This window comes from Panthera uncia, chromosome E1 (genome assembly GCF_023721935.1).
Source record: "Panthera uncia isolate 11264 chromosome E1, Puncia_PCG_1.0, whole genome shotgun sequence".
In the NCBI taxonomy this organism is placed as follows: domain Eukaryota; kingdom Metazoa; phylum Chordata; class Mammalia; order Carnivora; family Felidae; genus Panthera; species Panthera uncia.
In genome coordinates, this window is record NC_064814.1 from 9,053,856 (window position 1) to 9,067,300 (window position 13,445).

The following is a 13,445-nucleotide window of genomic DNA, read 5'->3' on the forward strand; positions in this document are numbered from 1 at the left end:
TTAACAGGGGCCACTGGGGGGCCTCAGTGTTCTGGCTTCTGTCTTGCTCTCACTCCCTCCTTCTCCCCCCCCACCCCCCCGAATTCTAAGGGGATGGTGCTGAGCAGCGGGCACATGGGTAAAGACTACAGGTAGGATTACTGAGTCCTATTCCTTTTTCATCTCTCTGGCCCTGAGATCTTCAGCCCAAGGCATCACCTTGGTGGAAAATTCTGCCCTTTTCAAGTTGGAGGGTGGACAGAGTGTCTGGTTTAAGGCGTGGCTCATCATAGCTGCCTCTCTTCCTCTCCTCCGTGGGAAGAGGTTGAATTTCCAGCCACCTCCAGTCCTAAACCTTAGCCCCAGGGTCGTCTCCTCCACCCGCCTCAAACCCACGTGCCCCTGGGCAGGTGGCTTCTTTCCCTCTGACTATCCCTCTGCTCCCCATTTGCTGGTCTGCAATAACATCAGTCATCCGCCATGCCCAGGCCACACTTCATCTGCTGGCAAAGGCTGCTGGGAAGGTCTCTAAGAAAAACGAAGACCCCAGCCTGGGGATGTCCTTTTAATACAGACAGGCAACCGTGGGAGACAAGAGGCCTGGGCCCCTCGGCACGTTGGGAGGCAGGTTGGTTGTTCGGGCCCTGCCTTCCGCCTGCTAAGGTTCAACTTGCAGCTCTTACCCTTTACTCACTGTGTGACTGGGACCTTGTGACCAAGTTATTTAGTTGTTTTTAGCCTCAATTTTCATATCGCTGAAATCACCCCTCAAAGTCATTGACAGGATTCAAGGGGGTGATACAGGTAGAGTGGCTGACATGAGATAATTTCACCTACTAGGAGCAGCTATTATGAAACAGATAATCATCAATGGATGGAAATGAGAACAACATACTTTTGGTGCAATAAAGAGAACCCCGTCTGGTCCGAGCAAATGAGCTGCCCCTGGAGGTAATGAGGCTCCCGTCAGTGGAGGTGAACAAGCACAAGCTGGTCTAGAAGGAATTCAGGCATGGGGTGAGGAGCTGAGACAGAAACTTTAAGGGCCCTGCTTTGGGAGCAGCACCGTGTGGTAGGAAGTTAGAGGAGCGGGTGAGACCCGGTTTCTGCTGTGGGGTACTGGGGAGAAGGGGCAGAACCCCAGCGTCCTGGGAACCTGAGATGGCTGCTGTGGTTTGGGGCTGTGAGGCTCCTCTAGGAGAGGGAGTCCTGGGAGGCTGCCTGGAGGAGGCCTGGAAGGACGGCTGTGGTTCTGAAGGATGGGAGAAGGAGGGGGCCACTGCAGGCCTGGGCAGGGCTTGGTGGTTGAGGGGCAGTGAGGCACATGGGCCACCAGTCCTGAAGTCGGCTCCAAGGCTGCCTTCACATCCTGGCAGCCCGAGGGGGTATGGTGGCAGTGGAGGGGGATCTGCCAGCTCCCCGTCCCCCCATGCCCCAGCCCTCTCCTGAAGGAGGGGCCAGGGTTACTCCCAGTGGCAAAGAGCTGGGGCCTGTAAAGAGCGGAACTGGGGGAAAGAAAGACTTCTTATGCCCAGTGCATTTGGGGGCGTCTGGGGGTCGGGGGAACAGTGGGGCCTTTGTCCCCAGCCTCCGGGAATCTGGCCGAGGAGGAGCCGTCCCTGGGTCTGGCTGGGCCCTCAGCAGGCAGGTCCTCTTTGAAGTGACCCTTTCAAAGCTCAGCCTGAATCCCTGGGAGGAGAGACAGCTCAGGGCGGGGCTTAGGAATGACTGGGACCCGCAAGCCAAGGATGGAAACAGACCCAGTGCCAGCCTCTTTGCGAGGGCAGGCTGGCAGGAGGGGCGTGGGCTGGAGGAATTTGGCCAAGCTAGGGGGACATGTGGAAGCCATTTAGGAGGACAACCACTCCAAGAGGCTTGGCCCCAAGTGTGGGTCAATATAGAGAAGGGTAGAGTTCACTTTGGCCCTGTGCCTGGTTTCTATCAGTCCCCGCATTGATTTCTGTCTGATTCTGGGCTCCTAAATCCACAGCTGCATCTTCCTTTTTAATTTCCTCAAAGAGCACGAGAACACTCCTTGGAGGGAATCTGGTGCCAACACAGGACTTAGAGCCCCCAGTAGGAGGGACGGTGGCAGTCTGGCCTATTGGAGCTTTTCCTGCTCTTGAGAACCCCCCAAAAGGCTGGAGACTCCCACCCCCCATCACACTCTCCTTCATTCTGGATGTGAAGGAAACTCTGGATTGTTCTCCAAGAGAAAGGGAAGGAGGGAGAGAGAGGCCAAATGAAGGGGAGACATCTTTGAAAATTTCAACTGGAAGGTTTTTATAGGCAGCACCCCCCCCTCCCCCACCACCTCCCAACTCCCTGCTTGACTCATGGGGGAGCCAAGGCCTAGAGAAAGGCCAAGGTCAAAGGGATAAAGGCAGAGGGAAGGGACAGGCAGAAATGGGAGGAAGATGAAGGACAGAAGCCAGGTGGGGAGATGGTGCAGGTGGCTGCATAGTTATACGTAATCCCCGGGCAGTGGAGAAGTTTCCAGAGTCTCTTCAGCTCTGACCTGCCATGATTCTATGAAAGGAGGGAGAGGAAGGAGCGGCTGGCCGTTGGTGGGTTTTTTTTGGACTGAGCAGTGGACAGTGGCACCTTGGTGAGCCCAGGTGAGCTCGGGTGAGACCTGTACCCCACCCTGAGGCTGTTTTCTAGTTCATGTCCCCACACCCCGATCTGTCCTTGGCATCCTGGCACTCTCTATACTTGAAATGATTCTTCTAAATCTTCCTTTCTTCTTCTGAGGGTGTGGCCCCTGGTTCCTCCCCAAGAGAGGAGGAGGAGGGAACTGAGCACCCCCGGGCCCTGATGGGGGGCTGTGGGTGGTTCTGGTACTCTCCTGTATCTCACACTGGCATCTGCAGAGCTGAGCCTTCATTAACTCTAATGAATCCTTGGCACTGGGCCCTTCCACTGCCCTGCAGCTCCTGGTGGGGGTGAGGGGGCAGCTGAGATTGAACCCAGAGCCCAGGAGGTGGTGAGATGTCTGCTAGAGGGGAGTAGGAGGCAGCAACCAGACTGAGACTGCTGCTGGGACAGAAAAACAGCCCTCTTTCCTTCCTTCCTGGGAGCTTTTCCTCCTCTGGTGGCTCCCACGCGCTTAGGTCCCCACTGTGCTGGCTAAAGTGTTATCTGAGAGACTGGGTGCAGCCTGGGGCGCTGAGGACATTCCCAGGCCTGGCATATACATAGAGTGTCCCTAACTTCGTGGGGGTTAGAAGGAGCAGACTCCAGGAACTGGAAAATCAGGCAGTGGCCAGATCTCAATGCAAACCGACCTTTGTTCATTTGGTGACCATTTCCTACGCACTGTCTGTGCTCTCAGCTCTCTCTGTGGGTCTTGGGATCTGGATGAGTAAGACACAGCCCTGCCCTCAAGGGGTTCACTGTCTGCCTTTCCTACCACCCAAAAGCTCCAGTACAATTTCCTTAACCATGGGTTCTGAGATTTATCTCTATACTGTCTGCCAGTCTAGAACATTCTTTGCTGCCCCCTGCCAAAAATATTAACATAAAAATGGCCTGGCCTAACTGGGGAGTCAGACAGACAGAAGCAGACACAAGGGGACATCATCAGAGTGTGAATGGGGTCACAAAGGTGGAAAGACTGTCGGTGGGTAGAATTGCCATATGAGGTTAGTAAAAAACCAGTTGGTGATAAGATTAATCTCCTTTCTCTCATGTCCTGTTTCCAAACCTATCGTTGAGGATTTTTTTTTCTTTTTTTTACTTTGAGAGAGAGAGAGAGGCAGAGAGGGAGGTAGAGTGAGAATCCCACGCAGGCTCTGCACTGTCAGTGTGGAGCTGGATATGGGGCTCAAGCTCATGAACCACGAGATCATGACCAAAATCAAGAGCTGGATGCTTAACCAACTGAGCCACCCAGGCACCCCAAGTTGAGGATGCCCCAAGTTCTTTTATGAAACAGCCATCATGCAGTGGTTGTATATTTACTGATACAAGAATTGAGACCCTAAGAGGGCAGACAACTTCGTCAAAGGTCAGCTAGCATCTGAATTTAAATCTGGGTCTTCCTGAATCCTAAGCCTGTCCTGTGGTCACTGCTGCCCTCCTCAACAAGAAAAAAGCCTGGAGGACAGCCACCGCACTCGGGGAAGGTGGACCCTTCCCCCTGTCCCCAGCTAAGCCTTGAAATCCAAGTAGGGGTTGATATAGTGAAGGAGAGGGGAGGGCAGACATCACCTGGCGGTGGATGCAGACAGGACAATTGTGTTCTGCTTCTCCATGACTCTGCTGTGTACCAGGGTTCTCCCTGTGCCTGCTTGGAATCAGCGTTTGCTCTTGAGCGGTGTAGGGGTGCCCAGGGCTCCATCAATAGATATGGGCAAAGCCCCTGCCTCCTCAAAAAAGGCTCCAGCTCTGAGGGGGAAAAGGCTTCACTGAGGAAGCTTGCCAGGGCTTGAAAGGTGTCTGCAAGAAACAAGAGGGACTCATGGAGTGGGGAGAGAGTGCCATTCCAGATAGGGGTTTGGCATGAGCAAAGGCGTGAAATAGCCTGGCTTCTTATGGCATCAGTGAGTGCAAGACCGAGAGTAGAGATGAGACTGTCAAGGCCGATGAAAGCCAGATCCTACCCCTCTCCTCCACCATCATGGCAGACCCCTCATGCCACACTAAGGAGCTTACTTGCTTCCATAGATACTTTGGAACCATGGAGGGTGTTAGGCGATGGGATGCTGCAGACCAAGCGAGAGATGAGGGCTGAAACGGGAGGTGGAGGTGGAGAGGACAAGGCAGGAATGGGATGTACCACCCTTTCCCCCTTACCAGAAATTTCCCATACCATGTCTTCCCCTTCCTTGCCTCCTCTGTTTTTTAAACTCCTATTCATCCTTCAATGTCCAGTTCAAATATTCTTCTCTGTAAGTGCCACCCCCCACCCCCTGTTTCCTCAAATATATGGGGATTTCCTCCTCTGGGTAGTAGAGACCTTAAACCCCATGAGGGTAGGGACTTAGTCCTGTTCGTTGCTTTATCTCCAACTTCTAGACCAGGACCTGTTGACCGATGAAGGAACAGTCCTGAAGCACCTGGCACGCATTGTGGGAACCACATATTTGTGGCAACTAGCATTTATTATTTCCATGCCAGGAAATACTACTGTGCACAAGATTATTTCTGCTTTATGATTGTAGAAACCTCAGAGAGGTTAGTAACTAGTCCAAGGACACACAGCTAGGAAGTGGCCAGTTTGGGATTCAAACCCAGATCCCTTTGAATCCTGTTTAGGAATGTTTAAACACTAAGCTCTATGGCCTCTTTATCTGTTGCATGCCTGTCTCTTCATAAAATCAGGGGCTGTTTCATTAATTAAAAAAAAAAATCCTTTGTGGACTACTGAGCTCAGATTTGTTCAGCAACTGGTATGTATCAAACGCTTAACACTGAACCCTCTCAAGGACCCCATTTACAAGTCTCCAAGACAGGCTTGGGGGAGGGAAGAGACTTGACTGGGGACACACAGCTGGGACTTGATCCTAGGTCTCTTTGCCTCCTCACTCTCAGTGACACATAGTCAGTAGTCCTAGGATGGGACTAGGGGCTGGGCTCTGAGGTTGACTGACTTGTTTGGGGACACACAAGGGGCAGCACTAGGCCAGGGACTGAGTCCCCAGCCCCTAGCTCAGTGTGCTCCTTCACCGATGAAGAAAGGAGGCGGGGGGGGGGGGGGGGGGAAACCAAAGGGAGGGCCGGGGGGGGGGGGTATTTTCCCAAGGGCCACCCCCCTTCCAGACAGGTGAGTCCCAAGGTGGGGGAGGGGGTGACGTGGTGCTGGGGTGGGCAGGGGCGGTGTCTTTTCTTTATTTTTATTTTTTTGAGAGAGAGCGCGTGAAAGCGAGAGAGCAGGCGGGCTATCTAGGGAGATGGGCAGAGGAAGAAAGTGAATCTTAATCAGGCTCCATGCTCAGGGCGGAGCCCCAGATGGGCTCCATGCCATGATCCTGGGATCCTGACCTGAATGGAAATCAAAAGTCTGACCCTCAGCGGACTGAGCCCCCCAGGCGCCCCCCAGGGACGGTGTCTCAAAGGCGGCAGAGCCTTACAGGGCCTTGATGGAAGAGGGTGAGAGGATTCCATCGGCTGCACAGCATCAGTGGGGGTATCAGCCACGGGGTGACCTGAAGGACCTCCAGCCGCCGGGAAGGACGCAGGGGTGAGCTGGGGCCCGGGGTGGTGCTGGCTGTGGGCACCGCCTCTGGTGGAGCGCCCCTTCCCCGCTCGTTCCCAGGCCGGCCCCCACCCGCCAATCAGACACGCGCGCTGCTCCCCATTCGCATTTCATTTGCATGGCCACACCCCTCCGCTCCTGCCACTCAGCCTCCGCTCCCCTGTGCTCCTGGCAGGACCCCGCCGCCGCGTTTCTGACCCCCAGCACAGGGCTGGCGTGGGCGGGCCGGGGCTGGGGGCTGCAGGGCTGGAAGGGCCGACCTGGGCTGCCAGCCTGGCCGCACTATTCATAGCTCGGGCTGGCGTAGTTCGCATACTTGGCGTTTCTCACGTCTGGCTGGTCTGAGGCTGCCGCCCCTCCGCGCTCCTCCCACCCTGCTCGCCTCTCCCCTTACCCTTTCCTCGCCCTGCCTCCTCCGCGACCTCCTACCTCTCTGCCAGTCTTCCAGAAATCTAGAGGTGGCCCAGCCCGCAGGAAGAAACTGAGGCCCGGAGAGGGGGCGTGTCTTTCGCCCTGGCCTCCGGGGAGAAACTGGTAGTAATGAGGCGTGTAATGAGGTGGCTAAGAGCCTGGGCTCTGCCCGCAGACAGACCTGGGCTTGAGTCAGAGCAGCCACTAGCTGCGGGACCCTGGCAAGTTCTTTAGCTTGCAGTCGGGAGGTTTTTTGGAAGAGACCTGGAGGCTGAGGGTTCATCAGTTAAGAGAATGTGGGGGAGGGGGAAGAGAGATCTGAGAATGAGGTGGGCCAGCCCTGCCTGGGTGGACAAAGGCCTGGCCAGCTGGGGTGGGGGGGGCAGAGGACACCGAAAAGGGCATTGGAGCAGCTTCCCTTTTGTTCCCCATCCCTTACTCCCTTCTTCCAGCACCCCCACTTTCTGGATCCAGTTTCCACTGATAAAGGGGCAGGGGTACAAAAACATGGCCAACATCTGAAGCAGCCCCTGCCGCAGACAGACTCCTCCCGGAGACAGGGTTGTGGCCACCGTGGGCTGTCCCTGAAGAGAGGCTCTTTGATTCCTTCGCATTCAGAAACAGTGTGCCGAGCACACTCATAAATATGTAGACACTAACTCAAGAGTGATGTGAGTCAAGACGGTGCACAGGGAGCTGACCCAGTCTGGCGCCCAGAGGAGGAATCCCTGGGGAAGTGACTTTTTGCTGAGAACTACTGGATAGGTAGGAATTAAGTAGGGTGTGGGTTGGTGAGGCGCGGAGGGAGCTGGGGAAAAGAGAACAGCATTCCAGAAACAGCGTGTGCAAAGGACCTCAGGCTGGAAGGGTGCCTAGTCCCTAAAGGAACTGGAAGTAGACCAAGGTAGCAGAACACAGAGGAAAGGGGGGTAGTGGGTGTGGAACCTGGAGGCACGTCCCACAGGGCCTGGTGGTCATAATATGAAAACAGTTAGTCTGGACTCTCAGGGATCAGAGGAGTGATAGCAGCTTGGAACAGAGTGAAGAACATGGTGAAATGGTGAAGGGGGTGTAGACTCGGGAGACATTTCGGAAGCAGGGTCCTCTCTGATGGGTGGGATATAGGGCCATAGGCCATCAAGCCTCCCATTTGTTGGTTCCCAGAATGCTTTCCCAGCAACTTTGTCAGGCTGTGATCCTTACCTTCATTTTGTAGCTGAGGAAATAAGAAAACCGAGTACGCTTGAGGTCACACAGCGAGAAAAGAGCAGGGGCGAGTGGGATCCTTTCTCCACATCAGCCTTCCTGCTACGACAGTGATCGCTCTCTCTCTCTCTCTCACTAGCCTCCTGTCTTCCACTCCTCAGTGCCCTGCACCAAGCATTCCCTACCTAGGACCAGTCAGGGTGGGGGACCCAAGGGGCCAAGGTGATGAGTGTGTGTGTGTGTGTGTGTGTGTGTGTGTGTGTGTGTGACACTTGTCCCAAGAGGCTTTTCTGCTGTTCAATGAGGTAATGTGTGTGCAGCATGCCCAGCATATAGTAAGGGTTCAATCTTAATTACTGCTGTGACAGTCACTATGTCCCAAATTCAGGGCCAGGCAATTGGTGAGGGGTAGGATCTGAGGCCAAAAGCGATGCCATCTGTCTTCTGACCGCAGGGCCCAGCCCAGAAACCATCCCGGCTCTCGTGGGCAGGAAGCAAGGGAGGTTGTTTGTCCTTGCAGAGCCACCGTCCCCCTCCACCCTTCCAGCTGCCTCTGGGGCATCATGGGCTGGATTAGGGAGAGGTTCAGCTCACAGGCTGGGTGAAGGGATGACCCAGGCGGGTTGGGCAGGGCCTGGGATGAGGGGGTGGGTGGTTTCAGGGGTGGGGCTGAGAGCCTCTCCCTGCAGGGAGCCCCATGTACCCTGGGGGAGACTTTCGGAATCTGCTGAGACCTGTTCTGGGAGGGGATGTGGTCTCAGCTTGAGTAGAACTGAGCGCTCCCCTGAAAGAAACCAGTGGGTGCACCTGTTGCTTCTGCCCAGGTGGTCGGACAGCAGGAAGAATTTCCCGAGAGGGATGTGTGGGGCCGTAGGGCGAGCTGCTCCCAGAGTTCTCCTCCAGTCTCCCCCGAAATGAGCTGTCCAGTGTGGATGGAGTAGGAGAATGAATATAATTTTGGAGCAGAATCATTGAAAGTATTCTCCTGCCTCCAGGAATGACTGCCCTGAATATGATCTAGTCTGAAAAGGGGTCCTGGCTTCTTTCCGGTACTCCTTGACGAAGGGAGACCCTTCCTAAGTCTCACAGTCGCTCTGTCCTTCTGCAGGGAACCCTGCTGTCTGTAGGAGATGGGGCAGGGTTGGGGGCTGAGGGGCCTGGAGAATGCAGTGGGGAGAAGAGGGCTGGAGGAAATAAGGGCACCCTGCCCACTCTGGGCTGTGAGGAAGAGAAGTGTGCCAGACGTGGGCCAGCAGGGGGCTCTGCTGCACAGGGGACCTGCCAGCATCGCTCACCAGAATGTGCGCCCTCCAAGGTGTAGGCATGTTTTTCTTGGAGTGTGTGCCTGAGAAAGCATTTGAGAACAGGGACTTGCCTCTGCGTGCACACCCTTGTGTGTGTATGTGTTACAGGTGGTGTGGAAGCATGTGTAGTCTTGGAACAGACGTGTGTGGTAAGGGAGGTGAGGCCGCAGGAACCCCACGGTTAGCCCAGCTTTTGCTAGGGAAGCTCTTCCAAGGTTCTGGTGCCCTGGAAGGTGACATCCCAAGAGTTTGTTCATCCTTTGGTCCAGATGGTAGGTCTCATCAATGCCAAAGACTCACCGCGTGCAAGGTTCAGACCCCCCTGGCAGCCTGAGAGCTCCTCCTATTCGGGGACTACTAGGGCCCCAAAGATGACAATAGGGTCTCTGAAAAGGCATAATGGAGGGGGGGTGGTGGGTGGGTAAAGCCCTCCAGACAGGAGGTGCCCAGCTTTTCTGGGCAACCTCTGTGGGCAGGACCTGCTCCTCTGCCCGCCCTGGGAGACCGGTTCATTTGTTCCATATTCTTTCAAGAGCGTGCTTTAAAATTTGAATTTGAATGTGACTTGGTCATTTTTTTTTTATTGTAGTAAAAGACACATACTGTAAAATTTACCATCGTAAGTGTTCAGTTCAGTGGCATTCAGTACATTCCCACTGTGCAACTGTCCCCACCGTCCATCTCTAGCACGTTTTCGTCTTCTCAGACTGAAACTCCATACCCATTAAACAGTAACTTACTTTCCCCTTTCCCCTTGGCAGTCACCATTCTATTTTCCGTCTCTATGAATCTAGATATCTCATACAAGCAGCATCATCCAACGTTTGCTCTTTTGCTCCCGGCTTATTTCACTAAACATACCGTCTTCAAGGTTTTTCCATGTTATGTGGGTTAGAATTTCCTTCCTTTTTAAGACCAAATAAATTCTATTGTATGGAGATACCACATTTTGTTTATCCATTCATGCGTCAATTGACATTTGGGTCGTTTCCACCTTTTGGCCATTGCGAACGCTGCCGTGAATATGGGTGTGCCCGTATTGCTGTGAGTCCCTGTTTTCACTTTTTTGTTTTTAAAGGTTATTTATTTATTTTGAGAGAGAGAGAGAGAGAGAGAGAGAGAGAGAGAGCACGAGCAGGGGAGGGGCAGAGGAGGGAGAGAGAGAGAATCCCAAGCAGGCTCCATGCTGTCAGCGCAGATCCCAAAGAGGGGCTCAGTCTCACAAGCTGTGACATCATGACCTGAGCTGAAATTAAGAGTCAGACACTTAACTGAGCTACCCAGACGCCCCCCCCCCGACTCCCCCTCCCCACTTTCACTTCTTCCGGAGACCTAGCCAGAGTGGAATTGCTGGATCCTGTGTTAATTCTGTTTAATTTTATGAGGAACTGCCAGGCTGTTTTCCACAGCAATGGCACCATTCTGCGTTCTACCAGCAAAATATACAGGTGGAGCACCGGGTGGCTCAGTCGTCTCACTTCAGCTCAGGTCACGATCTCACGGTATGTGAGTTCGAGCCCCACACCGAGCTTGCTGCCGTCAGCACAGAGCCTCTGTCGATCCTCGAGCTTTCGATCCTCTGTCCCCCTCTCAGCCCCTCCCCAACTTGCATTCTCCCTCTCTTAAAAATAAACATTAAAAAAAAAAAAAACGCATACAGGTTCCAGTTTCTCCATATCCTTGCCATTAACCAATTGTTTGTTTGTTTGTTTGTTTGGGGATTTTTTTTAGAGATGGGGGGTGGTGGTGGGGGGACAGGGAGGGGGAGAGAGAGGTAGAAAGAGAATGCCTGCTGACAACACAGAGCTTGATGCGAGGCTCAACGTGGGGCTTGAACTCACGAACTGTGAGATCATGACCTGAGCCAAAATCAAGAGCCGGATGCTTAACCGAGTAAACCACCCAGGTGACCCAACAAATAATTTTTTTTTTAACGTTTTATTTATTTTTGAGACAGAGAGAGACAGAGCATGAACAGGGGAGGGGCAGAGAGAGAGGGAGACACAGAATCGGAAGCAGGCTCCAGGCTCTGAGCCATCAGCCCAGAGCCCGACGCGGGGCTCGAACTCACGGACCGCGAGATCGTGACCTGAGCCGAAGTCGGCCGCTTAACCGACTGAGCCACCCAGGCGCCCCCCAACAAATAATTTTTGAGAGCCTACTGCGTTCAGAGCACTCTCATAGTATCAATCCATTTCTGAAAAGTTGTCCTCAGGAAGCTGTCAGTCTAATGAGGAAGACTGAGGCCATGGCCTTGAGCAGTCTCTAATCCGAGGGGAAAGACAGAAACCGTGACTTCTGGGAGACCCTGGACTGATATGGGACAAAAACAAACACACAAAAAAACCCCACAGAATATACCAACAACAAAAACCCTGTCTGCTCTCGGGGAGCTCCCAGTCTGATGGAGGAATCATGGCCTCTGCCCTCTAGGGAGTCCCAGATGGGCCCGGAGACCAGAATGGATACATGGAGACCATGCATTGAGACAGCCCAGGGCTGCTGAGTGGAGTAAATCAGGGGGTGGAGTGACCTGTGGTGGCCCTGTCCCACACCGGCCTGCGGTTGCCTGGGCAATGGCCCTGCTGTTTACTTTGTGGCTGGCTCCAGATTTACCCTTTTCAGCAAGTACTCATTTCCCACCATAAGGAAAGATCCTCTTTAGTCTCCCCTCTCTCTGGTGTCCCTGAGGAGGGGACCGGCTCTCCTGCTGGGCGGAGGCCCTGCCAGCCTGGCACCTTGGCCACGTTCCTTGCCTACTGGGGTCTCACGCTGCCTGCTCCCTCCCCACTCCCAAAGTGCCGAAGTTCTGCTCAGGAAGTGGGGGCTTTTGATGACGCCCGCGTGAATGGGACCACCGGAGTCACCGGAGTGCAGACCTCCATAAAAGTCTGTACGTGTCACTGTGTCCTTGTATACACGTGGCTGAGTTGTCTGCCTGTCTGAATGTGAGTGTGGCTGGGTGTGAGAGTGTGTGAATATCCAGAAGGCAATCAAAACAGCTTGCATCGCCCTCCAGGGCATTATGCTAAGTGAAATAAGTCAAACAGAGAAAGACAAATACCTTATGGTCTCCCCTATATGTGGAATCTGAAAACAAGGACAACAGCACAAACCAAGCTCAAAGATACAGACCACAGATTGGGCGTCAAAACAGGGCGTCAAAAGGTACAAACTTCCAGTTATAAAATAAATAAGTCATGGGCATGACATGTAGGGCATGGCGACTATAGTTACTAATACAGAATTGCATTTTTGAAGGTTGCTAAGAGAGTAGATCTTAAAAGTTCTCGTCACAAGATGGGGTGCCTGGGTGGCTCAGTCGGTTAAGCGTCCGACTTCGGCTCACATCACGATCTCACCGTTCGTGAGTTCGAGCCCCGCGTCGGGGCTCTGTGCTGACAGCTCAGAGCCGGGAACCTGCTTCAGATTCTGTGTCTCCCCCTCTCTCTGCCCCCTCCCCCGCTCACGCTCTGTCTCTGTCTCTCTCTCTCTCTCTCAAAACTAAATAAACATAAAAAATAAAAAGTCTCACAGCCAGAAAGTGGTAGAGACAGGACTTGGACCCAGAAGTGGAGGACTCCGGAGGACTGACTGCAGAGCCCATACGCTAACCACAGAGCCACGGGGATCGCGTGGATCCCTCCTTGAGATGGCAGTGGGACGGCGGGTAGGGGCAAGTGTTTCCTCCTCTCCTTTTCTCTCCCCTCCCCTCCAACCTTCCGTGGCTCTGGCCCCGTTTGAGTGGGGCGGGGTGGCGGGGGAGAGGAGGTGTCACAAACACCCCAACTCGGGGCAAGATTGGCTCCGGATGGGGAGAGTGTGGGGTCCGGAGAGGCCCTTTGGACCGCCCTCTGCCCCACAGGCCAGACTGAGTGGTGTCCCCACGCTCCCGGTGACGCAGGGTTATGGCACACGGAGTTTGTTGAAGAGACGCGGGCTTGCTTGGCCGGCTCCTCTGCTTGGCCTGTTAGGGCATGCCAGGACGACACACAAGTGGTGCTGGGAACCAGGCATCTGAATGGGGCAAAGGGGTGGAGGAGGACTGGGGGGGGCGTGGTGGGGGAGGCCGCCTGGAGCGGGGAGACTGGGGCAGGGGTCAGAGGCCCAGGCGTGGGCTGGGCGGGCATGCCTTGGGTATCACATTGCCTGCATGCCTCGGATGGCCGGGGACTGGCGGCAGATTTGCTCTGTCTGTGTGTGGGGTTGTGGGGGTGGTTATGGGTACGTGCCTGGTGGTATGCGATGAAGATATGGGACCAGTCGGAGAGTCATCAATGTGGGATGATTCGCTTGGGGTAGGGGCATTATTTGTCATGTGGTTTGGGGACCTACATTCTGGGGGG

General features: G+C 54.3%; 1 protein-coding gene across 1 annotated transcript in view; it reads left to right on the forward strand.

Annotated features, from left to right (window-relative positions):
• Positions 1-4,682: 4,682 nt before the first annotated feature.
• ARHGAP23 (Rho GTPase activating protein 23) overlaps positions 4,683-13,445 on the forward strand; it is a 39,790-nt gene continuing 31,027 nt past the window's right edge. The window contains exons 1-2 of the mRNA XM_049638160.1: positions 4,683-4,755; positions 4,999-5,051. Coding sequence (XP_049494117.1) covers positions 4,683-4,755; positions 4,999-5,051 — 126 coding nt within the window. The remainder of the gene's footprint in view (positions 4,756-4,998; positions 5,052-13,445) is intronic.